This window comes from Mixophyes fleayi, chromosome 1, assembly GCF_038048845.1.
Source record: "Mixophyes fleayi isolate aMixFle1 chromosome 1, aMixFle1.hap1, whole genome shotgun sequence".
NCBI classification, from domain to species: Eukaryota; Metazoa; Chordata; class Amphibia; order Anura; family Limnodynastidae; genus Mixophyes; species Mixophyes fleayi.
Genome location: NC_134402.1, coordinates 282,405,437 through 282,431,650, shown reverse-complemented (window position 1 = coordinate 282,431,650; position 26,214 = coordinate 282,405,437). Strand labels below are relative to the sequence as shown.

General features: G+C 38.7%; 1 protein-coding gene across 1 annotated transcript in view; it reads right to left on the bottom strand.

The window, feature by feature from the left end:
• Positions 1–858: 858 nt before the first annotated feature.
• The window catches only part of ENTREP1 (endosomal transmembrane epsin interactor 1), a 70,873-nt gene continuing 45,517 nt past the window's right edge, over positions 859–26,214 (bottom strand). The window contains exons 5-11 of the mRNA XM_075210961.1: positions 24,836–24,943; positions 18,356–18,489; positions 16,198–16,327; positions 15,686–15,758; positions 10,188–10,325; positions 3,510–3,799; positions 859–1,520 (exon numbers count right to left, since the gene is read on the bottom strand). Of these exons, the coding sequence (XP_075067062.1) occupies positions 1,320–1,520; positions 3,510–3,799; positions 10,188–10,325; positions 15,686–15,758; positions 16,198–16,327; positions 18,356–18,489; positions 24,836–24,943 (1,074 nt within the window). The 3' untranslated portion in view covers positions 859–1,319. The remainder of the gene's footprint in view (positions 1,521–3,509; positions 3,800–10,187; positions 10,326–15,685; positions 15,759–16,197; positions 16,328–18,355; positions 18,490–24,835; positions 24,944–26,214) is intronic.

Sequence of the window (26,214 nt, the reverse complement as noted above, 5' to 3'; positions counted from 1 at the left end):
TGGAGCTTATAATCTATATTCCTTAACACACAGACACATACAGACACACATAGGTTAATTTCAGATAGAGAGGGAGTAGGGGAGCGCGGGCGCCAGAGAAAAAAAGGCTGAAGGAGCGATAAGAGAGCTTTTATATCTATTTTGTATCAGGTTTAGAATATCTGTACTTTGTTAGATGCAACATTACAACATTCTATTCTCTTTCTTACATTTTTAGTTGAGTGCACTGTTTGTTTTTGTTTTTTTGAGATGTTGAAGCTGACAACTACCTCCATGTTGGCTTTTGTTTTGCCTTCCTCTGATTCAACATAATTATTAGTTAGAAAATGTGGAACTCAATTGACTTCATCTATTTTTCAGTCTCCCTAATTATGTAATTATCTCAATCAAGGAGATATTTACTCATGCCATTATCATAGATAGAGGCACTTAATAGTGTATTCACTGGGTCCTGGGAAAAGATCAAACGTGAACTTGTCTCACTGCACTTGATGTATAAACAATTCTGATCAAACCCACATCTGTTCATTGTTTATAACATCGTATCCTCCTTTTATGCCCACAGCCTAGACTAGACAATCAGAAATTACCCAGAGACTTCCAGCATAGTAAGGAGTTCTTCACTTTTATGATGGTTAAGCCGTGGAATCAAACTACAGGGATAAATAAAATCAAGATATAATGGCAACTTGGAAATAAACAATAAAATCAATTGTAAAGAGTAAGAGCTGCTTCAACTAATCATAGAAATGTATTAAAATAATCGATCACCTTATTTGATGAATGTTGTAATTATGTTTTGATAGTCAGTGTGAATTATAGGATCTCTGGGAAAGATACATATTAATAGAAACAACATTGTCCATTTATTAAGTTTATTACAACTCCATGTGTTTAAAGTACATCAGCTTATTACATGGGCTGCATATTTAGCATAATATTTTTCCACCAGGAAAACACTTCAGGTGTGTACTCACAGTATTTTAAACCCCTGAGGCTCTTCTAATCTCTATCACTTTTTCCATATGGAGAACAATGATTTTATAGATAATACATTACACGTCAGTTCACTTTATCAATCATAAAGTCCACTCTTCCACAAAAACATAAATTAGTTCCACAAATTCTAATAACACGAATTTTGTGCAGATTGATCTTTGGTAATAGACAGAAAACACTGTCAATATTTTGTAAGGTCTTGAGCTATTTAAAATCAGTACATAATTTTGTAAGCTCATAAAACAGTCGCTTGCCCTGTCTTTTGAAGGTCATGTATATTCACTTGTCTATCCAGTGGCTGTTTGTCTTTTATGACTCTTTTACAATATAGTTTCGAGCACAACTCCAATGAGACTGTGAGGTCTTTCTCTGGCAGTCCTCTGGCTGCTCATGTTTCCTTCCCTCTGTGTTTGTGCAAAAGTGCTTAAATCCCCACAGCTGTCCAAATGGAGCACGCCTGGGTATCTCCTTCTCGGAAGTCTTCTAGTTGTTGATGTGGTTTGCTGGTTTGGATCCATCACCTTTATAATTGTGGATAAACAACAGGTACAGTCTCAGATTAAACAAGTGTGGTATATACATACATACACACATATATATATATATATATATATGTGTGTGTATATAATACACTATGTACAAACACACATTATGAAAAGTAGGCAATAAACATGCATTGATGGTAACAGTCCTGTGGCAAAGGACTGCTGCTTTTCTATCTTGTCTTTGAGAACTCTAGTGCAGAACACACAACTAAACACAGGTATCACCAGCTTGGTTGTGGTGTCTACATGCAGCAGAGAAGATAGGTGAATAAGATTATTTACATGGTACATGAAAACATTCAACTAGTTGACAGGATAGTATGTAAGATCCAGTACCGGAGAACTGATACATAGTACTGCATCCAGTGGTTAAGTATGGCTGAATATTAAAAGAATTATGCTGGATACTACAACATACTCTAATATATCCTGGAAGGACTCTACTACACTGCTTGTTCCTAGAGTTACTAATTAGGTTCCATCACTGATACCTTTTTTACAGTACAAACAAGCTAGTCTAATAATCTTTATAGTCATAATCCATTAATTCCCTTAATTAAGAAAGTTAACTGCTTACCTGCCTCTGAAACCTATCGAGTTCTTATATGTCCTTATTGCAGACATTTTGATCAAAACATGTAATCTTTTTATGTTTATATGATTGTGTATGTGAGAACATGGCTGCTGTGAGCAGTGTAATTATGTGAGGTAGGGAAGAATGTGATGTCAAACGCACCTCAATATGAAGCAAAGTTCATATATTGAAACCTACTAATGTTACCCGGCAACGTCCATCTTCCCTAATTTGCTTGACTAAGCCTTATTTCCTGGTAACACTGTTTCTATGTTCACCCCCTCTCCAGTTTCAAGTTTAAATTATCCAACATCCATCTGACCATACAACCCGGGTACAGCTGCACCCTCCTTGTTGAGGTGTAACCCGTCCCTACTGCAGAACCTGTAGCCAATGGAGATCAGGAAAGTTCTCAAAAACCCAAAGCCTTCCTTACAACACCAACTTATCACCCACTTATCAATCTGCCAAAACTGCTGCTGCCTTACAGGTGTATTATGTGGCACAAGTAGAATTTAAGAGAGAAAGTATCCTGGAGGTCCTTGTTTTACTTTTATAGCATGCATTTTCTACCTCTATCCTTGTCAATGGTACCAATGTGTGGGACATGCTCAGCCAATCTGAACAATCTATCTGCAAAATGCCAAACCCAAGTACTGGGGAGACAACAAAATGGAAGTCATCATTCATTCTGCCTGCCCTCCTAATAATTCAGTCCCCTATAACTAAAATAATAATAATAGACCCCTATCACCAGCAACTGTCTGACCTTCACTGGTTCCTTACTGGAACAGTCACTTACTGGAACAATCATGCCCACGACTGCTACTTCTGAAGCAACAATATCAGCATATCTGGGGGGTATGCAAGATCAGAACTAGTCTTCATGACACTCTTCCGTCTACTCTTTCTTCTAACCATGATAAAGTGCTCTCCCATGTCTCCACCACATTCTACTCTGTTCCTAAGTGAGCAGCACACTCCTTAATATGTTCTAAATATAGCTCAGTGCTGCCAATTGTACATTTAGATCCAGAATCTGGGCTTTTAAATTAGAATTCAATTTAAACACCTCCTGCACAGCAATGTTCACCCTCAAATGGTTCCATAAGTGCATACATAGCACAAGATGCACACTGGTTGGCATTGCCAATCATGGAATATATATCTACTTAAGCTGACTATATGATGATACTAATTATTATCATTGTTTATCATATTACAGAGAGCGTAAGGACCATTGATTTTTTTTCTATCCTACCTTGATTTATAGTTTGCTATATTAAACTGTTAAATGATTTGTGCAGACCTGGATACAACTTAGCCTCTTGTTGTCATATAGTCATTTGTTTTTCTCAAACAATATAGAGTTTTACATATATTTGACCAACCTGATCAAGAAAGTTGGCACTTAAAATGGCTTCATCCATGTGTTCTTCATCTGATTTTAATACGGTTTTGATGCTTTCCACCAGTTCACGAACATCTGCTGACATATGAGAAGATGGCTCCTCTAGGAACCTTGTCACCAGGAGTTTAGTATCCATGTAGGATTTGTAATCAACTAGAGATCTAGGTCTTGACCGGATAGCTTTTGCTCTTAAAGCACGTCTTAAGGTTACCGTTGCCAATGGTGGCCTTAGTTCAGTCTGAGTAGCAGCTTCACAGCTTGGCACCGCACCTAAACACAGACATGTAGAGAATAGATAAGCTCTTATCACATTTAGGTAGTATTTACAATTTAATATTCGGTATAGGGAGCCTGAGTGAACAAATAGCACTTTTTTTTTAATAAAAAATAAATCACCAACTGGCCCTGTGTAAAAAAGTAATTATCCCTTTACATTTAATAACTGATTGTGCCATCTTTAATTGCAATTACTGCAAGCACATGCTTTCCTAATTCAATATGAGTCTTTCACATTGTTGTGCAGAACTGATTAAATTCAGAAACAGATGACAGGATATTCTCCTTTTAGAATTTTTGTGATACACGGCAGAAATCATTGTTCAGTTATGGCAAGTTGTCCAGGTCCAGAGGCAGGAAAGTATTTGTTATTACTGTGTAATACTGTTTGCTTTACGTCACATGAAGTGATGAACGCCATCTAAAAAATTCCAAATTGTACTCATCTGTCTGTAGAGCATTATGCCAAAAATCTTGTTGATCAACCATGTGCTTCATGACAAATGAGAGATGAGTATTTATGTTCTTCTTCATTAGCAGTGCTTTCTGCCTTCTTACTATGACTGTAGAGCCATGAACACTGACTTTATCTGAGGCAAAAGAAGCCTATAATTTTTAGATGATGTTTGTGGATCCTTTGAGACTTCCTGGCTGCCCACTCCTGGGGATTTGAATACTATAGCTTTCACTGTGGATCAACAGATCTCTATACATCCATGGTGAGTATAATTCTATTTTTTTTAATATGAAATCATTAAACATAACCCTTAACTATATTATTAGTGTTCAGTGTACTTTTCCTTTAGGCCAGAGAACACTATTGGGCATAAATATACGTTATATATGTTATATGCAGTAGGCTTGCCTCACCCCTTTCTTCATTTGATCTCCCCCAGCCATCTGGTCTCCAGGAATGCTTCAGAGTGACTGGATACTTTGAAATAATGGTCACCCCACAGTCCACTGCTGCTGCATAAGTTATTTAGAATACATAACATGATCACCTATGAACTTTCTGATTGGATGTCTGTCTGTATTTCATTTAGGCTGGTTTATTCATTCCTTGCCTGTTCCAGGTTGTGTTCTTGTATGACTTTTACATGTAGTGACCCAGCTTAACATTGAATTTGCTCTGACCTCAGTTGTCCTGACCTTTTGATTGGATTTCTGGCTACTAAAGTTTGCAACCTGCCTCTCTACAGTTGTCAGATGCCTGTCCTGAGCATTGCCTGTATACATTACCTGTACTTGCTACTAGCTTGCCTGCTCACCCTCTCTCCTAGTTTGCCAAGCCATTTGTTTAAGTTTTACCTTGTTTTCTCTCTGACTTTCTGTCTGGGTACCCTGTGTGCAGTTATCCCTTAGCACCTAGTATTCTATTGACCTGGTCCTGTGACATTCTCTGCCCCTGGCCTTGTCCACATATACTGTCTAGTGCAGACATACAGCCTATGGATAAACATCTAACACTACATGCAGAAGTCCTGGAAGCAACAAAATACCAATGAGTGTTACCAGGGAAAATGTGCTGCTATAGGTGAAGCAGACAAGTAGCCTGTTTTTTTGCTATTTCTCCTAGGGTTCCTGTGTTTCAGCATCACAGAGTGACAGAATCTGTGGCTTTTGGATGCAAAAGAATGTGACTTTTACGTACTTCTGTTAAATCCTTTTCTCTGATTCAGTTGAGGGACAATGGTGATAGGGTATAGAGGGTACAGGCAGGAGTTTGGCCCTTTTCTTGACTAAGTCTGAAACTCATCCCTTACTATATCCCCTCCTTGCAATGAGAGAATAGAGTAACGGAACGAAGAGAGAGAGAGAAACAACTTTCCCCAAAAATAAACTTAAAAAAAACAACAAGAGTGTAAAGGGTGGGCGTGCAGTGCTCCCCAACAGATTCAGAAAAAGGGATTTAACAGAAGTAGTAAAAGTCCTGTTTTCTCTTCATCCTATGGGAGACAGATTTCTCAGGAGTTACAGTGTGCACCAAAACATCAAAAACGTTCATATTTTACGCAAAAATATTGAACTAGACATCTTAGTAAACATAAAAACTAAGTACCAGGTCACTGCCCGACACAGCTGCTCATCTGAGGCTCCATACCGTGCTGCCAAGATAGTGCTCAAAGATCTGTAAGAGTATGCTTCTAAATTGTGAGGAACAGGTCTTCCCATCCCAATGAAAGCATGTTAGATCATCAAAGTAATCCATTTATCAATTGCTTGCCTAAAGGCAGACCAGAGAGAAAAATAAGCCTGTGCTCGGTATATACCATATTATATATAGAACCAGCTGCATGGCAATATAAATGCCCATGTATATATAAAAAACAAAAAGAAAGTTGTTGTTAGCGCTTATCTTTAACACTGCATATCTGTGTGTATCTAACAAAATGAAAACATGAAGTATTAGCTAATATTTTGACCAAAATATTTAAGCCTACATCCCAGTATGAAGGGCACCTCATTGTATGCAGGTCCTACACTGATCTAAATACTTTAAACACCATTAAAATCAGATGCGCTCACCTCAGAGGTATAGGGGCTTATATCTAGTAAGTGATGGCTTGAGAGCCACACCTAAAGAAGCCTTAAACAGGCTTGATGGACAACTACCAAGACAACATAACGCAATATTTTGAGACAAAACCAAAGAAAAAATAAGCCTGTGCTCGGTATATACCATATTATATATGGTACCAGCTGCATGGCAATAAGCCTGTGCTCGGTAGACACTGCAGATACGCAGTGTTAAGGATAAGCACTGACAACAACTGTTTTTTGTTAAAGGCAGACCAACCTCTCTTGTGGGCATCAAAGGAGAACCCAGAGATTTTCAATTTCCATAAACTCAAGAGTCATTTAAACATAAATCCTCAGAGTCTTCACCACGTCCAAGGAGTGAAGAAATCCCTCTTCCTTTGATGATTGATCTGAGCGCAATTCCAGAATCAAAATGTCCTGATTTACATGAAACCCAGAAACAACATTAGACTGAAAGGACAGTTCTATTCTCCTGGGAAAATGTTTTATCTACAGATCTGTACTGTCATCAAGATTAAGTTGAACTCTAAAGGAGCTATAGGAGGAATGTGCAAGAAAGTCTGCATAGATCTCAGAGATTCCATCTTGATGTTGTCCATTCAAATTTGTGTGTTAAGAGTCTTGAGTTTCAAACTGGGCCAACAGGATCCATCTGGCCCTAGGACTAATCAGAGGTTCAAATAGAACCACATTCACTTTTGGACTGCTCGCACTGGGATGACCATCCCTGTCATAATTAATATCCAAATAGCTTTCTGTAAAGCCCTGTGTCTTATTAGGTCACCAGAAAGACCATGGCTGGGGGCTTGGAAGCCAGCCACCTGGCTGCCCAAGTCTGCTTTTTCCTCTGTTGTCCTCCAGAGGGGCAGAGGACTGACCTCTTTAGGTCTGTCTTCTTGCTTTACCTGCAGTGGTAAAGACAGAAACCTGGGACCTCACGCCTATATAAATCGACTGGCAGAAAATAACTTTTAGCTCCAATCAGACCAGCATCCATAGCTGCATTCCCCAAACATCAGGGTGTCTTCTGAATGTGTTCAACTAAGGTTAGTGACTCTGACCTGGGTCCACCAAATTACAAACCTTTCAAAAGCTGCTCGAGCCTTTACCACCACTTTGTTAAAGCATGTTGAGGAAGAATCAGTCCAAAGAAACCACAGCAGCAACATATATCAACCATCCGGAGGGCTGCCTCATTTGAAATAGGAATAGTAGTGTCCTTGGACAATTGACCTATGGGAGCATTCACCTTGGGTGGGAATTTCCATTTATCTGTGATCCCACTAGAAACAGAATGAAGAGTCTGAAATTTTCGTGATAGCTGAAACCTGTGTTCACTAGTAAGTCCCCTAAATGATGGAAATAAGGGAAGGAAATAAGCTGTTTATTCTTTATTTTAAACAGCGTATTGTCTGGCCATGCCAACTCCTCATTGGCTTGAATATTTAGTTCTTGCTGCACCATGCTAAATCCAAAACCTGTTCCCTTGTGGAATCCTCGACCAAGTAGGAGGAGTCCTCATTGTGCAAGTCTACTGAGGACATCTGCACTCATAAGACTTAACTACTGCAGAATTCTGATGTTTTAGAGTCAAAGCTGGGGAGGTGAACTGTAGAATACTCTCTAAAGAGGAGGAAACTTTAACAAGCTTCTGGACTGACTTCTCTAGACTTTGGGTTCCAACCGGCTCATTGGCTGAAGTTGTCACAGGGCAAGGAGATCGCTGAGGTTGCAGTAGAGGTGGTTAAAGGGAGGTTCTCTTCACCTATGCCATGGAAATGTGTGGTGAGTTTGCACAACTTGGCTCTCAGTCTTGCTCGCAGTGCAAAAAAGTTTTAGCATCTGATAACCCTGAGGTAATTTAGTTATATTTTGAGCATTTATAAAATGTCTGGTTTCAATTTCCTTTATCAGACCCAGCAGATAAAGATGAGATACAAATGACAGCTGTAGTATACAAACAGTAAGGAAAGTGATTCCTCCAAAGACAATTAAAACCCAACCAGAGTGTATAGGCAGAACCCACACAGAAATATCTCTCTTACTCGAATACTTCCCTCAAGAGAGATATAGAGAAGAACCAGGAAATGCAGATGCCGGTGTCTGACAGTTTTGGTGAACTTTCTCTGTGAGGGAGGAGGTACTAAGTTGTCTGGGGCTTAAACTGATAAACCTGTAGGTAAATTTAGCTACATTTTGAGCACTTATAAAATGAAACAGATCCTCTTCTTCAGATTTAACTCTGGATTACTACCTTTATTAGACAATCTCCCTCATTCTAATACTTTCTTTAGGAGAAATACAGAGGAGGAGCTGTAGGTGCCTGTGTCTGACCGTTCTGGTGGGCATTTCTCTGTAAGGAAAGACTGCCAAGGATGAGGAGCTAGGCTGTCTGGGGTTTAGTCTGATAATGCTGAGGTCATTTTGATTTCTATTTGAGCACTTATAAAATGGAACAAACATAACAGATAAAGATGCGATAAAAATAACAGCTGCAGTTAACAAACACAAATGAAAATAAATCCTGCAAAGACAGATACAACTGCAGCCAGAATGTGAAGGCATATTTCCCTCAGAGGAGATATTGAGGAGGAACTGGAGCTGGTGTCCGTGTTTTACACATCCTCCTCAGAGCCCAGTACCAAACATGGCTGTGGTGAAACAACATATTAATATCACGCTAACCAGCCTGTCCCTCGTTTCTCACAAAATGTGAATTATAGCATGTACTTTTATAGCCCTTGCCTTTGTTCCCCAGCTCCTAGAATACCACTGCAGTGTCTAATTACATGTGGATAAGGGAACATTGTAGGTCATTGTTAATATGTATATTGTTTATTGTATCTTACTGATATTGCATGGAAGCTGTTAGTCATTGTCCTTAAAGTGAAGCTAGGTGGGTTATAGGTAAGGATCAGATTGCAGGATACAGGTGAGGGGGAAGGCCAATTAGTATCCATTGTTCTTAACATGACTAGTTCAGACATTTTGTCTAGAGCCCAGCAGGGGACCTTCTGTGGAAGTACAGCTCATCTCCACTCCCCCTCCAACCCCCGATACAGAACCCACCAATGGTAAGAAGGATAGATCCAGGGGTTTGTTTAGGGAGGGGACCAGCCAGAGTGAAGTGGGTAGAGTTGGACCAGAAAACCCGGTATATTCACAATGGCCACCATCCAGAGGACCGAATCCTGAGTGGTTGCTGTACACTGGAGCCCCCATTCGATCCACCTAACACTGGATGATCTGTACTTTCATGCAGGTACTGGTTGTATGGGGCTGACGGCAACTGTGGGTTCCTCTCATGTGAGCTTCTCATCATGAGGCTGTGGGCTTCCAGTCAGGGAAGTTCAGTTACCTAAAATGCCTCTGGTGTGCACTCCGGCATCCGGTGGTACAGATGCAGTGCGGTGTCTCATGGTCATCAGTACCTGCATTGCAGCGCTTGGGACCCCGCAGAGGCAGTCCCTTATGGACAACAGGGTTGGCAGGAAATGGTACCCAAAAGGTTACCTCTTCTGCTCACTCTTCTATTAACATTAGGCTGTCTGAATGATGCTGGAAGCGCTGGCGACGGAGAGGTTAAATTAAGTAAATAAAATCTTTCACTGCCACAGGCAACCCTGATGACAAATAAGGCTGGTGTTTCAGAAAATTTAAAGTGCCAAACTCTTGCCTGGACCCGCTAAACCCCAATCGTCGGTGTCCCCCAAATGATGTAAGAGAAATCACTAAATCCATTTATTGTCATTGCAACTGTAATCAGTTTTGTTTGTTAAATCACTACTGGAAGCTTTTTCCTGTTTATTCTGAAAGACATACACAAATTTGACATTACCTCTTTGAGGAAAATCATGGATGATTGGATCACTGTGTGATCTCTTCCGTGACTTAGTGACTTGGTCACTTCCTGTGTCCTGCTGTGCAATGGGTCCAGATTCAGGCATGATTTCTGTATTAGAACAGCAGGCAGCTTCTACAGATAAGAACAACAGTTTAGTTTAGGCCTTTTTTTAAGACACATACACTGGAGATATCCAGTACAGAATTAGCTATTTATACAAATTTCTTTTGTTGCTTTTGTCATCTATTTTATGCATTCACTACAATCCTATGCCATATTTTAAATAATTGAAATTCACAGTCTACTTACAGTTAGTACTGAAAAAAATAGATTGCTGATTATAATCATTAGGATTATTATGATTAAAACTTACTGCCTAAAGTGTAAACATGTAGCTGTTGCAATTTCAAAGGGATGCGGTGTATCTTAAAAGCATCTTGGAAGTGCTATGCGTTTTGTTGTATACAGGGAGCATTACTCAATTGGAAATGTCTCTCAAGTTGACACAATGAAGCACATTTACAAAGTGCACCCAATGCGCATAACAAAACACCTTGGATTTTCACCTAGATCGTCTGCCTAGTGCACTTAAAGGTGCACGCCTACTCTCAGCTCTTGGGAGAAATCTTTGCAAACGAGAAATGCGGGGAAGTAGAAAACCTCAAGAGGTGTCGATCAAGAACCAATCTCCTACAACCACTGCTTTCATTAAATGAAATATTTGTTTTTCTCCTAGAATACTGCTTTAGTTTGCCCCATTTGCACCTTAAATAAATCATAATTGAAGGCACATTGAGACTGGCATATTAAATGCAGTGGTGGACCCAGGAGGGGGTGGGGCATCGGGGCAATTTTCCACCCTATTCTTGTCTCTGTCGGCTGAGAGGAGGAAAGAGATCCTGCCAGGCCGCTCTGATTGTGTTTTAAACACAACCAGAGCGGCCGGCAGCAACGACTGCCTGGTCTCTGCCGACAGGGACATGTATAAATTGTGGAGCTACAGGCAGCCGCATACAGAAAAAGGGAAAGGGGCACTAAATCCCTTACCCCCAAGAAAAAAAACTTGGTCCACCCCTAATTACATGTGGCATGTTTGTGTGTCTGAAACTTTTAAACAGTGGTGTAAGTGTGCCTAGGAATCCTCAATGTGCAACTAGAAGGTGAAAAAATACATTTCATTAAAAGCTTAGAATGAGACCCAATCTCCGTCAACTCTCCGTGAGCTGGGAGAAAATTCAAGTCCTTTTGTGTAGTGGAAAAATGGCAGTGTGCAAAGCAAGTAACACCCCTAAAAATATAACCTCTCATTAATCTCTCAGTGCAAAATGCAATCTATCTTGGTTGGTACCCATACTCCATGCTTTGCAAGGAATGCTCTTACCCCCCCTCCTCCCATTAGGTGCTGAAAACTTCCACTGTTCCACAATTTCCGCCATCTTGCTCCTCAAACCCACGTGGTTTGCTGGAAGTCTGGGTACATCTGTGCAAATCAGGGGCACAGTGCCGCCAAAGAAGAAATTGCGCTGTGAATTGGCCAGAACTGACAGTGATGTGCAATCCCAATAGCAACTATAGCATGTAACATCACGTAGACGAAAACATTTTTCTTAACATAAAGTTCAGTTTTCTTTACATTTTATGGAAAAAAACATTACCCTTGACTTTGATTTCAAGGATTTGTCAGCAATAATATGATACAAAAAGGATCCATACAGGCAGCAATCCTAAATCGATAACACAATGTATAAAGAGGTAATTTGATGTAGTCTCTTTCTACAACAATTGACTTTATGCCATTCATTTAAAGGCACAATATAAAAACAATGGTACTAGTATATCAGTTACTCTAAACTATTGCTGATTCTTTATGATTCTTTTTACGTGCTTAAAAACGATAACGTATTTTGTCATGTAGGATTATTAGAGGAGCAGACAGCAAACTGCAGTTTGTGGATTCCAAGAGATGGGGCTAATTGGTAAGTGTGTGTGGCTTTCAGCAAATTAGGGTGTGGTTTGGCAGATGAGAATGGGTTTTAGGGAGTGTTTTGGCAGATCAGGGCTGCTCATTTCCTCCACTGCAGTCTTTTTAAGCTTTGCTGCAACAGCGCTTTATTACTCCAACTGCCTGATGTCACCAGGTGCAGTCACTTGTCTTGTGCTATTCCTCTCCTGCATATTTTCCTTGCACTTTTATTCACTTACAATGATTCCTTATATTACAGCTATTCACTACCAGCTCCCTACCACACTATAAATCAGTTTCCTCTATGTACACTTACATTGCAGTACATCTCCTGCTCACTTGTCTACTGGCTAGCATTTCATGTGGTCCTTTTCTCTCATTACACTCATCTTATTATATCCCCCTGTTCAGTGTAGCTAGTTCATTCAGTTTTCTTCTGATTCACCTAGACTTGTATTAGTTCCTTTCTTTAATTTCCAAGTCCTCCCATGGTTCCATTATCCTTTGCAGTCTTACCATAGCAAGCCTCATACTGTGTATGTATTTTTTCCTTTATGTAGAACAGCTAACAGACTTCCTAATCCGGTACCCAGACCATGCAAATAGGAGTGTTTAAGTTGTTTGCTTACTGCAGAAAGAAGGGTCACATCACCTATTCCTGTTCCAAACAGTTGAGGAACCACAGGGCCTAGATGAGTTGAAGGAAGCTCAAGTCCACAGGTATTTCCTTTGAAAGTTAATATTCCTTTATTGGCAATTAAAATGGTGTTTGTTTATGTCAAGTTAATAATTTAGCCATTTATAGTGGTGCCACAGGGAATTATTTAGACCTTACTGTAATTGCCATCTATTTATATTCTCGTATCTGTGTTAGATGGTAGTCCTTTGTCTGGGGGAATTATTAATTATAAGACTTCTAATGTGACATTAAGGGAGGTATTCAATTGACGGCGTGATCGCAGAAAATCGAGCGCTCGAAAAATATTACCTTTTATATGGTAATTACTTGCTGAATTTCAGCTCGCAGCTCCCTGAGCGTTTTCTGCGATCACACCGTCAATTGAATACCCCCCAAATTGTGGGTGGTCCCCATAACAAAGCTTATCTGTTCCAATACAGTCTCCTTCCTTTCCAATAGTTCAGGGTTATCCATGTCTGGCTTTGCATAACCCTAGTGTTGATTGGAATTTGGGGGAGATTGTTTGTTGGAGTAAGAATTTTTGAGAGCAATGTTTGTCCTTACAAGTCCATTCTGCCAATTGATGATGTTTTGTGGCTGCTAGACTACCCTCTCAAAGGAAATTTAATTATGCTACTGAGCTAATTCCCAGTTCAAAACTTCCTAACTCTCTCAGTCCCTTATTTTAAATCCATAGAAGGGTATATTTAGGCAAATTTGGACTTAGCTTTAATAGAGCCCCCCATATAGCCTGAAGATGCTGGGTTCTTTTTTGTGTAAAAGAAAGATGGGAGGAAGGGGGGGGTCTACACCCATTTATTGACTAGAGGCATAAACAAATTTATGATTAACAAGAAACACCCTTTCCCTTTAATTTCAGAATTGTTTGATCAAATTAAGGGAACTACAGTCTTTAGAGGGGTGCATATACATTTGAATCAGGGGAGGAATGGAAAACAGCATTGACACTCATAATAAGCATTAAGAGCATTTAGTTATGCCTCTTGGGCTATGTAATGCTTCTCAGCTTTTCAAGATTTTTTTTCAGGAACTTCCTAGGAAAATGTTTGGTTGCGTATCTTGATGATATTCTTATTTTTTCTCCTTCCCTTAGTGAAAATTGTTATCATACTAAGATTGTTATGGTTAAATTAAGAGAGAATCAGAAAAATGTGAAAATGAATAAAAGATGTCTCTCTGACTCCAAGCTATCCTTGATTATTGAGTTAGACGTTTTGGCAGTTGGTGCCGGAGCTGCTCTTTCTCAAAGCTAAAATAAATTACATACGTTAGCTTTCTTGTCTAGCAAAATTCTCTTTGGCAGATTTTAATTGTTGGACTCATGAAATATTGGGCATAACGCACACTGGGCTCTTTTTTAGCCAAGCTTTGAATTCGCCATTACGTACAGACTAAGGAATACTAAGGCTGATTCCTTATCCTAAGATATTTACTGGACTACGTTGACCACGTTGAAGTCCCTGAAAAAATACCCATTATTCCACAGACACAGATTTGGGCAGCCCTCGTCTAGGATCTTTCTGTCCAGATTCTATGAGCCTCAGGGCAAGTTCATGAAGACACAACCTCCCATCTTCTTTTAGTTCAAGAGAATAAGATTGTCTGGCCACCCTGACATTTTTAAAACTATTAGATTATTTTCTTGAGTTGTATATTGGCCTTCTTTTAAAAAGGATGTTAAGGATTTTGTTTCTGCCTGTGTGGTTTGTGCCAGGAGTAAAAACCTGATAATGCTTCCATTGGGTCAATTGATGCTCTTTCCAGTACTTAATAGAGAGTGAACACATTTATCCATCGAATTTATTGTGGAATTACCTCCTTCTAGGAAGTTTTAATAAAATATGGAAATCCGTTTTCAGTACAGTAAACTTAGTTATTTTGTGCCTCTTACCTGATTACCTCCTGCTAAAACTCAGACGTCACTTTTTGATAGGCACGTAGTTAGGCTACAAGGTATTCTGGGGATTATCATTTTATTCAAATTTAGGAATCAATTTATTATTTTCTTCTGCATTTCACTCACAGATCAATGGTCAAACTGAGTGCAGCAACCAAATTTTAGAACAATATATGAGGTGATATCGTTCTAATTTGCCGGTTAACTGGTTTGAATTTTTTGGTTGCAGTTCTCTTGTAATAATTCTTTCCAAGTTTTTACTGGGATTTTACAATTCTACTGTGATTTTCACCAAAAGTCATTCTTCTTTTCTGCTCTGTAACCTTCTGATGTTCCTGAGGTTAAACTGGCTACTCAACTGTTAACATTAGTATGGATATAGGTTCAGGTCATACACATTCTGTATCTCAGTTTAAGCAATTCTCTTATAATTGTCACAGACAATTTAAATTTAAGGTTGGAAAAGTCCAGACTTTCCACAAGAAATATTAGGTTACATTAACCATTGAGCAAATTAGAGTCAACAAACACAGGGTCTTAACTTGTTATTAGGAAGACATATTGAGTATCCTTTCAGTTAGACTTATCATTACCCATTAGATTTTCCAACACATTTCTCTGTCTAAACCAGTTACCGGCTCTGAAAGGTCCTCTAAGCCATCCTCAGTCGTTGTTGATGGACAACCTGGATACAAAGATGAAAATATACTAGATTCTAAATGGCTTAGTGGTCACCAAGACAATTGTGCTTGAAGTTTCCTTCCACTGACAGAACATGTTGAAGTCTTTGAAATATTCCTATCTGACTGACATGAATTATGTTTAAAGCCTGTGAAATTAAATAAACCTTGGATTACATTAACCTTTGTTATACTACAGTAGACCATATAATCTGTAATGTAAGGTTGAATTGCCCTTATTCCATTAGTTACCTTGAGTGACCCGCTCACTGGGTAGTTTTGGTGTGGTGTTTGCTACAAGGTCTGTGATTTCCAGAGCGGTTTCCTATGAAATGTAATGAAAAAATTACAATTTGTTTAACAATGCAACACAAACATAGGTGATAGGACATTATACTGAATTTGCTGCAATTACTGAAGCAATATGTTCACCAGTTCAGGCAAGTAAGTATACTGATAATAAGCGAGCAGAAGAAGATACGTTATAAGCACCTCTAATGAAGCTTTCCAGTATAGAATATAATAACATTCTGCTTTATAGCTGGTCCATATACAGTGGCCAGGACAGGGGCAAAATATTTTTACTTGTGCTGTCCAAGTATTTATGAAGCCTGTATAAATGTAACAGCTTGCTCATGTGTCAAATTCACAGTCTAAACAGATAATGATGTCCACAAAATAGGCCACAGTTTGCATAAAAGGGCAATAGATGATAAAACATGTGCAAAACAATAGTAAATATGGTTAAATTAGCGTACAGGTACCTCCAGCAAATGACTTAGGCCAACCACAGACTCATATGGTGGAGGAGGCTCCATAGGGTAAAATACTTCAATCCCTTTGAACCTGGATCCATAGATGTGTGGAAGAGGAATTACCTCATTACCAGCCATTCTGACAGAGAAGACAAGCATGGTGAGCTTACTGTTAGGTTGGTATATTGACTATCACATTATCAATGAATTGATGATGGGTTTTGTTTCCAATAAAGCATAGAGACTAAATCTATATAAATTAATATTTTGCTACACTTGCTAATTTTATATTTTGTAAATATCTTTATGTGCCCAACAGAAGTCATAAAGTGTGAGGGCTAAAATTCCATAGCAATATGGAAAAGAATGCCCAACATACATAATTTCCCTTTTCGACCTCATCTCTATTGGGGCATATCGGGTATTTTTTGGTAGCATACTGGAATGAATATATATATTTTCCTTAAGTACTTCATATTGTGAAAAAAAGCACAAGGTAAGAGAAAAAGCACTCTTTCCAGCTCATTGCTACTTTTGAGAGAGTTGTGCTCAGCTTCATTCTGTGTCACAGTCATATGTTTTTGTGTGAGAGATGTGAGACTCATTCAACTGTGGGTTCTAGAAATCTTTTTGATTTATTGCTGTGATGCCATGTGAATGTTCCTCTGTGAACTTCCCCACAGGGTGGCAGTGTTCCATTGTTGTTTATAGTGAGACTTCATATTATCTCTGCCTATTAATTAATGTGGCAGCTCCTGTACGCTAATATCAGTAAATGCAAATATGCAGACAAGCATCATTTATAAATACAGTATATTTTCATAAAGGAACTATTTGTTTTTACTACTTTGGTTACTGCTTCATCCAAGCAACCATCTGTTGGCTCCAAAAAGAGTTTCTTTGATTCCAAAATCTAGTGCTTTAGTATATATAGTAATTTGTACACTAAAAGCTGATGTGCTCTTGTATCTCCTAATATGATCATTGGTTATACCAATCGTTATTGACCCTCTTTCAACTATTCAAAATGCTGGATCTGGGAGGGACAATCTCTACAGATGGCAACATACTAACCATAAAAAGCATCAGAGCATAACATTAAATACAGTGCTCCTTCTTGTACCCCCTCTTTTATAATGCTACATTTATTATAATAACTTTGACTGTGTCTAAGCTGGCGGTATAAAGCTAACACATCTTTTTTCTAATGTCATTTTTTTACTTTTCAAGGTATTTACATTTTATGCATTTAAAAATATATTTTAGTGGTATTTTTAGGTGTGAACAAAGGCTCTGTAGCTAAGTGATAGAAAACTGAAAAGCAAATGCACTCTTCGCCAATGGAAGCAATTAAAAATAATTAAATGTTCAAACTACACAAACATCTGCTCCAGTCTTAATAGGAAAGAAAATTGAACTTTCACTACATCAATCCTCTTATATTGCTTTTCTGGCCAAATGAGTCTCTATTCTAATCAGTCTTTACAACTAGACTTGTAAGTACTTACTAAAGAAAAACAAGGACATATTGACAACAAATCACACAATGTTTGTTTTGTAAAAAGTCACTAATAACTAATCTAACCTTATAAAATCTTTTCTATGAATGTATTAGCATTGTACATCAAAGATGCATGAAGGGCAAGACCACATAAACCGTCATCTTTACTCAACATTCCTTTCACTCTAATCGGCAGACCTGTAGGCGTTCCATGCCAGGGACGCATACTGTTCAGGAGAATTAACCTATGCAACTCTTGTTATCCCAAACTTGGAGACTGGGACAAATTCAAATTTAAACAGCACTGTGTCAGTTTCTCGCACAGGTGATGGTTAGTCAAGGGTATGGCTTTGGTTAGTCAACACCTGTATTGAAGACTGACTCTGCATTGCTTGAGATCTCTGCTTCTCCTAGCTGGTAGCATCGGGAAATCAAATATTACTGCACTTGCGGGATTGAGTTTTTCCAAATTGCAGTGTCCCTACAGCTAACACAGCTTAATGAACAAACTAAGTTGCTTAGAGTTTTACAAAATGTTTGTATTTAAACTAAGTCATGCAGAGACATGATCTCTACTGAAAAAGTATAGTCTAATTAAAATAAAAAACATTACAATGAGATTAAGTTACTGTGTAACATTAGATGTACAAGTTGGATATCAATTACCTCTGATTCATTCTGGGAGTGCTAGAATAGAATGTTGAAAAATATGAAGGGGGAGGAGCAGGTGGAACAAAATCTTCGGGGTCTGGTTCCCGATCTTGTTCTTCTGCTTCCTCTGCAGACACTTGGGACTCATCCTACCGAGGAAGAATAGGAAGTTAAACAAAATACAGAGTAAATCTTTCAATTGAAGCTGGAATGCAGAAGAACTTTTTATAGATCTCTTTATTTAATGAAAACATAACAATAATAGTAGCAATTTGTATATTTGATGTCACCTGTCAGCTAGTTTCCAAATGGAAGTCCCCTTCCCACCCCCCTCACTTGCCAATCTATTCTTAGCATACCCAGGCACATATGTCAGATGGAATACATCACCTGTCTTCTGCAAAATCTGGGAAGACTGGACCATACACTTCAACTGAGGTTACACTTTTCCCGTTAAGCAAAATGTGTTCTTTTAGGGCACAACTAACTTTTCAATAAACACATTTTAGACCAAAAAATAATTACATTTTGTGTAATATGAAAAGGCAACATAGCCAAATATAGAAATAAACAATCCCGCACCTTAACAGAGTGTGATATATGAAATAATATGTATTTTTGTTAACTAGCTTAGTGCAGGATATGTTGTTCTTTATTCCTTACCATATTAGTTTAGGTACCCGTTCATGTGCAGATATGGCTGCTTAATCTGAACACAGAACACTCAGCTCTGTGTTCAGTTTGGCCATACAGATGTGGCTAAATCAAACAGATCCAGCTGGGCAGTTTATTTGCCAAATGAAGCGAACCCAAGGGCCACAACTAAAGTAGTTGGATGATGACAGCACACACAGGGATACATTATTCCCTATATAAACAGACACATAATAAGATATTAAAAAGATAGAAAGAATACTCAAGAGATTGAGGTTATAACAAATTTAGGGCTTTCCTATATTTGCATACATTTCTGCCTAGTCCCCGTTACACAGCCATATATTCCATGAGGCGTACATTATTTATTCACTTGGGTAGTGCTACAGATAAAAATACAGTAAGCAGTTCTGGTACCTGTCTATCAAGCAATTAAATGGTGTGAGCCTGAAGAGTTCTGGTCTGGTTTCATAATTTCATTTAAATATTTTCTTATGTGTATCTGATAAATCCTAGTCCTATCATGACAAGTAGTATTTTACATCCCCCGCAAACACCATCATCTTGGCTTGCAAATCCATATGCTTCCCCATGAAAAGGTTAGATTTGTGCAAAAAATACACGTGACTTCAGAAAATAGCCTAGTGATGCAAGTTTGCATTTTAATGAATCAAGAAATTATTAATCTTTTGAAAGATGGTATATATATATATATATATATATATATATATATATATATATATATATATATATATATATATATATGCAGTGCCGTAACTAGACACTTTAGTGCCCTGGGCGAGACAGGACACCGGCGCCCCCCATCTAAGTGGGAGTGACATTTGCCAAGTGGGTGTGGCCAACCTAATATGGGGGTGTGGCTACTGAAAAAATTCTGTTACACATATTTGCAAATGCATGATAAGCCGGATGCATGAATATATATATATATATATATATATATATATATATATATATATATATATATATATATATTTATATAGAGAGAGAGATCTATAACTCTATCTATATTTCTGATGCATTTGGATTATCATAAATTTGCAAATATGTGTATTATAAAATAGAAATTAATATTAAATTTATAGTTGAGAAATAGAGAGAGATTAAGTAAAATAAGGTGCTGGTGAGTTCAGTGGGAGTAGAGGTGGGTGGAAGTGGTGTATAAGTGGGCTGAAATAGGAGTTTGGGTATGGAGGAAGTAGGTGGAAGGGATGAGTGAGAATGGTAGTGGAATGGAATAGAATTGAGAATTATGCTCTTATAAGAGCAGTTTGTTGTAAAAATTACTTTTCTCTAGCAGTGGTCATCAGCGGTGATCGGCGCTGTAGCTGCGGCTGAGCGGCTTCCTGCTTTGGCATTTGGAACACAAGTTTGTGTTCCAAATGCCAAACTTCCTGTCAATGGAACGCATATGCGTTCCACTGACAGGAAGTTCGGAATTTGGAATGCAAACTTGCGTTCCAAATGCCAAAGCAGGAAGCCGCTCAGCCGCAGCTACAGCGCCGATGCCGGGAATAGGTTGTTTCTCGTCAGGCAGGCAGAGGCAGATGGATGTAAGAGCGCTGTGTGCAGTGATTGAGCCTGGGCACAGAGGCAGGTAGCGGGCGGCTAATGCGCCCCCTTGGGCTTGCGCCCGGGGCGACGGCACCGCCCGCACCTGCCTAGTTACGGCTCTGTATATATATATTACTTAGAACAGGAGCTTTTATTTTTCCTAAGTGAAATAGTGAAATCAAATTTGGGAGGTTAGGGGAAGGTTAGCTACGTCTGTTATGGTGAAAATAACACATGGCAGCCCTTTGAGTCAATGCTTTAGCCATTGACTCAAACACACACCGATGCTGGGCCAAAATTAACACCCACTGACTGTTTCATTGGTAGTAGTTCCTAGTAATGTAGGATATAAAAAAAAATCTTAGCATTCAAAGCACAAAATCTTCCATGGCATCTACTATTCATGATAGTGACACTGAACTAATTGAATGTATTGTGAGGAAAGGATACCTTTTGGTTTCACAAACATCCTACACCCCGCTGCAAAGAACCAAAACCAGGCCCAGAATTATCAAGGACTGACAAAGGTAAAAGAAGTGAGGGAGACGTCATGGTTTTGTTGATGTGCCAACATTGCACATCTCAGTGAAACTGATTTTTACCTTCTGTAGGGATCAAGCTAATTGATACTAAGCGCATACCCTTGACAAAGTCCGCTAGCCGGATGAAACGTGTTGGAGCTTAATCCTTACAGCCACCGTAGCCGTGCGTTCCACTGTGTTCCACTGTGGCTCATACTCTTCCTGCGCTCATATGTGGCAATACTGAAAACAACTACGAGTCGAAAAATACTGTACGCGCATCAGCGTTCTCATCTGGACAATGACTAAACATCTCAGTAGGCACATATAGGGTAAGAAAGCCCCGTTTTATTCCTGAAATTGTTTTTTAAGTTGTTTCCAGCAACGCAAGTTTGCAAAAAGAGCTATAATCATTATATGTGTCCTGACTTTTATATTTTCACACAACTCAATACTTCATATCTTATACAAAATTATTTTCATGAGATTAGCATTGCGCCATTTATTTATTTCTAGATATTTGTTTATAAAAGGAGCAGCATTCTGATTTTTAGTTAGCGTGCCTTACCCTCTTTTTTCAATTCTAAGCGCATATTTAGTTGGGACCAGGATCCCCCGGAATTTATATATGAATTAGCTGGGATAGGAAATAGTAGCCAGTAGAGATGCAATATAATTCTTTCTATAATTGTAGGTCAGTTCATCTGGCCCAGGACCTCTTACATTTTTTGCATCTCTAATTAGCATTTTAGACTGCGTATGTTTTTATAATGTGGGCAACTCCACTCCTCACTACCTTTTATAGGTGCAGTATGCCTAGCCTATGTCTGTTTGTTGCCAGATTTTGAATCCTGTCTCTTGGTTATCCTGATCTCTGTTTGTTTATGGCTATATTGATTTCCACTTTCCATGACCATTTGCTTGGACATTGACTATTCTCTGGATTGAGACCTGCCCAAACATTTTGCCTGGACGGTGACTGTTATGTAGATTGCCACCTGCCCTGGCCATTTGCCTAGATGCTGACTATTCTCTAGATCACTACCTGCCCTAAACTCTCCCGGCACACAGATTCTCATCCTTGTGGTCTGAGGTTTCTCTATAGATTCACCTCCTTTTGTATCAATTGCTATCTTCCTATTTGTCACAATACTCTCATTTCATATACGTTTTTGCTAAATTCTCCTCAATATTTCTCTTCCTTGCCTCTCACATGTCCTCCCACTTCTCTCTTGTTCTTCTCCACTCAAGTGCCTCAACTCTCATGCTCCCTGTCACCTGATCCTTATCTTTTCTTCCTTTCTATTCATACTCCTTCCTGCTCTTTATCTCAACATATTCCTCGTGTACAATCATTTCTATGACAATACTATTTTTCTATAGTAGTGTTAACATTATATAAACAATTTCAGTAACACTGGTAACATAAATAAACATTCTCATTAACATGGGTTACATATATTATAAATATTTAACACACTCTCCTCTTCCCCATTGTCAGCCAATGAGGAAGGGGGTGGTTAATTAAAATCCCTGGGGTGGCTGGCTGGTGCTGCATGTGGAATGATGCAGGGGAAATAAAACCACTAAAAGTCTCATGTCACTCGATATGTGTTTTAGGTGCCCCATGAAATGCTTAATATGCTTAGTGATAGCACCAGGCTGAATATTCTTTGTTCTGTTTGTTTCCACTTTTACTAATTCTTTGGCTGCATGACTTCTTGGCTTCGTGTATAACAGGTTACCTCATGAGAATCCAGTCAGAGTTGGGATACAGTTTTAGCTGTATGGGACACAGTAAATGACATCAAAGAGAAACTCTGGTGCATGGGGCCTTCAAATAATCTCTTTGCCTTGGCAACTCATCAAACTGTAATAGAGTAAATTTTCAAACTTGCCCCCAGCATACAAAACCTCTGTAGCCCATATCTTGATGGGATTTAGTACAATTTTGACTTATGACTTGAAACCATTCCTGTGGTATCAATACTAGCATTTGGTATCCTGGGACACCTCACATGCAGACCCTGGTTTCCATTCAGCCTGGGTACTCATTAAGATAAGTTTTGAGTTGAAAGAACCATTTCTGTGAAAGGCTGATAACCTATGACAGTACTGTGAATTACACTTTTGTGCAGGCTTTAAAAAAGATGGTTATCAACAAGGTAGAACAGATGTACAATTTGAGATTTAGCTTTTTTCCCACTTAGTTCAGTGCCTATTACCAACATTAAACATGATTCTAAGGAAGTTATAAACTTATTATAGTTACACCTGCAAAATTAACTATCCCATTTAATTCACATGACTATTTTATTTTTCCAAAGAAAACCTTAGTTTGAAAGTAAACCTGAAGTTGAAAGATGTTACTCCTGGAAAAACAGGATAGTTTATAAAGGAAAATAGTGCTTTTTAGTATATAGAAAAGACACATGAAGACGAAAATGATTTCTAATACACAAACACACACATACGCCATTAAAACCACCTGTCTAATATTGTGTAGCTCCTCCTCGTGTTGCGAAAACAGCTCTGACCCATTGAGGCATGGACTCTACAAGACCTCTTAAGGTGTTGTGGTATCTGGCATCAAGATGTTAGCAGCAGATCCTTTACATCCTGGAAGTTGCGAGATGGGGCATCCATGGCTCAGACTTGTTTTTTGAGCACATCCACATCAACACCTTAAACTCTTTGTCATGTTCTTCAAATAATTCCTGAATAATTTTTGCAGTGTGACAGTTGCATTATCCTGCTGAAAGAGGTCACTGCCATCAGGGAATAGTGTTGCCTTGAAGGGGACTATTTGGTCAGAAACAATGTTTGGGTAAGTGGTATGTATCAAAGTAACATCCAGACGAATGCCAGGACCCAAGGTTTCTCAGCAGAACGTTGCCCAGAGCATCACACTGCCTCCACTGGCTTGCCTTCTTCCCATAGTGTATCCTGGTGCCATGTCTTCCCCAGGTAAATGAAGCACACGCCCGTCCACAACATGTAACGTGATTCATCAGACCAGGCCACCTTCTTCTATTGCTCCAAGGTCGACTTCTGGCACTCACGGACCCATTGTAGACACTTTCGGCGGTGGACAGGGGGCAGTGTGTGCACTCTGAGTAGTCTGCGGCTATGCAGCAAGCTACAATTTACTGTGTGTTTTGATACCTTTCTATAATAGTCAGCATTAAATTTTTCAGCAATTTGTGCCACAGTAGCTCTTCTGTGGGATTTGACCAAGCGGTCTAACATTTGCTCCTACGCACATCAATGAACCTTGGGCGCCCATGACCCTGTCACCGCTTTACCGGTTGTGCTTCCTTGCACCACTTTTGGTAGGTAGTCACTGCATATAGGAAACACCCCAGAAGACCTGCCATTTTGGAAAATCTTTGATCCAGTCATATAGCCATCACAATTTGGCTCTTGTCAAAGTTGCTCAGACCCTGCCCATTTTTCCTGCTTACAACACATAAACTTCAAAGAACTGACTGCTCCCTTGCTGCAGAATATTTCCCACCCCTTGACAGGTGCCATTGTAATGAGATAATCAATGTTATTATATATACACACACACACACACACACACACACACACACACACACACACACACACACACACACACACACACACACACACACACACACACACACACACACACAGACAGAATGTACAGTCAATGCCCCTTAGGGACTAACATAATAAAGAATTGCAATATGTTAGCTTAGTAAACTTTCTACTCACTTACTGTGCAGGGTCTTCTAGTGGTCAGGAGCTGTAGATATCGCAAAGCAGCTGCTACCAGACACACGGTTGTTGTCAAAGCATTCAGGGCACATAGGGCGAAGAACACTTTCTACAGGCAAAATAAAAATCAATTGATGTAAATTTTTATCTATATTGTATTATATTATATTGTATTATATTAGCACTTAAGTTTAAATTAATTGTAATGTCACAAGTTTGAAGAAAAAAAATAGGCTTATTTTGTCTATTTTCTTTATTGATATGAAATCTTTCTTGATTTTGATCCATATTGATCATTTTGACTATGTTTATCAAATAATAATCCATTTTATTATGAAAAAAAAAAGATTAGCCATTTTCTAGTCTTCTCTAACAACATATTTTTCTAAGAGAGTTTTATTTGTTACACTCTCACACGAGAGCCCATGATCCAGCCTTTAAGTAGCAATATAGTCCAATAAAGACTCCATTGAAAAAGATGAAGAGAAAAGATAGCGTGTTCCATGTTAATTGAAGGTGTGTTCCTTTTTAGTTTTGCTTATTTCATTTTTGGTATACTATATTAACTATGTAAAATAGTTTTGTGACAAATGTTTGGTGGTTAAAAGACGATAGAGTTAACATTTAGATATTACTAAAAGATTTCACGTGTAAAATATCTAAGGTGATATATTATTTACAGAAAATGTAACGCATCAGACTCACTCCGGAAATCTTCCAGAATAAAGTGCTAAGCAAAAATTAATTCTCCTGGTTTCTTGTGCAGAAATGCGCAGGTTAATGAAATACTACACAGCTGAATAGTCGATCAAACTTTATCCAGTAATGAATTAAATATATTAAACATGACTTAGCTTTAAAATAAAAAATATTGTAAAAAAGGATCACTAACAGTCCACAAAAAGTGCAGACCCACAATGCCTTTTTATGCGAAAATGTCTGCCTATTATTCCATTTACTGTATTGCAATGAACTCGCCTGATTCATGGTTTTTGGGTACACACCCATAAAGTACGGTATGTGTCTAGGTTAACAGATAAACTTTAAAAGGGATAGAAACAGTGAAGAGTCACAATAACTTCCAACCTACCTTCCCTTTAGGACCAACCTCTGCATTAATTTGAACTTTTATGTTTCTCTTTAAAACTACTGCCTGTTTTAGCCTCATTTTTATTTTTAACTAATCGTGAGCGACAGGAGACATTAGCACTGTTCTTACTACGTCTCAATTTTGTTTGTTTGAAAATCTCTATTACTTGTAGAAATGTGCTTTCTGCAGTGTAAATGGAAGGCAATTGCGACCTTAGCTAGAGCAAAAAGATTTGAAACCTATCTGGTTGCGGATCTCCCCAACAGCAGGCCAACTCCTAAACCAAATAT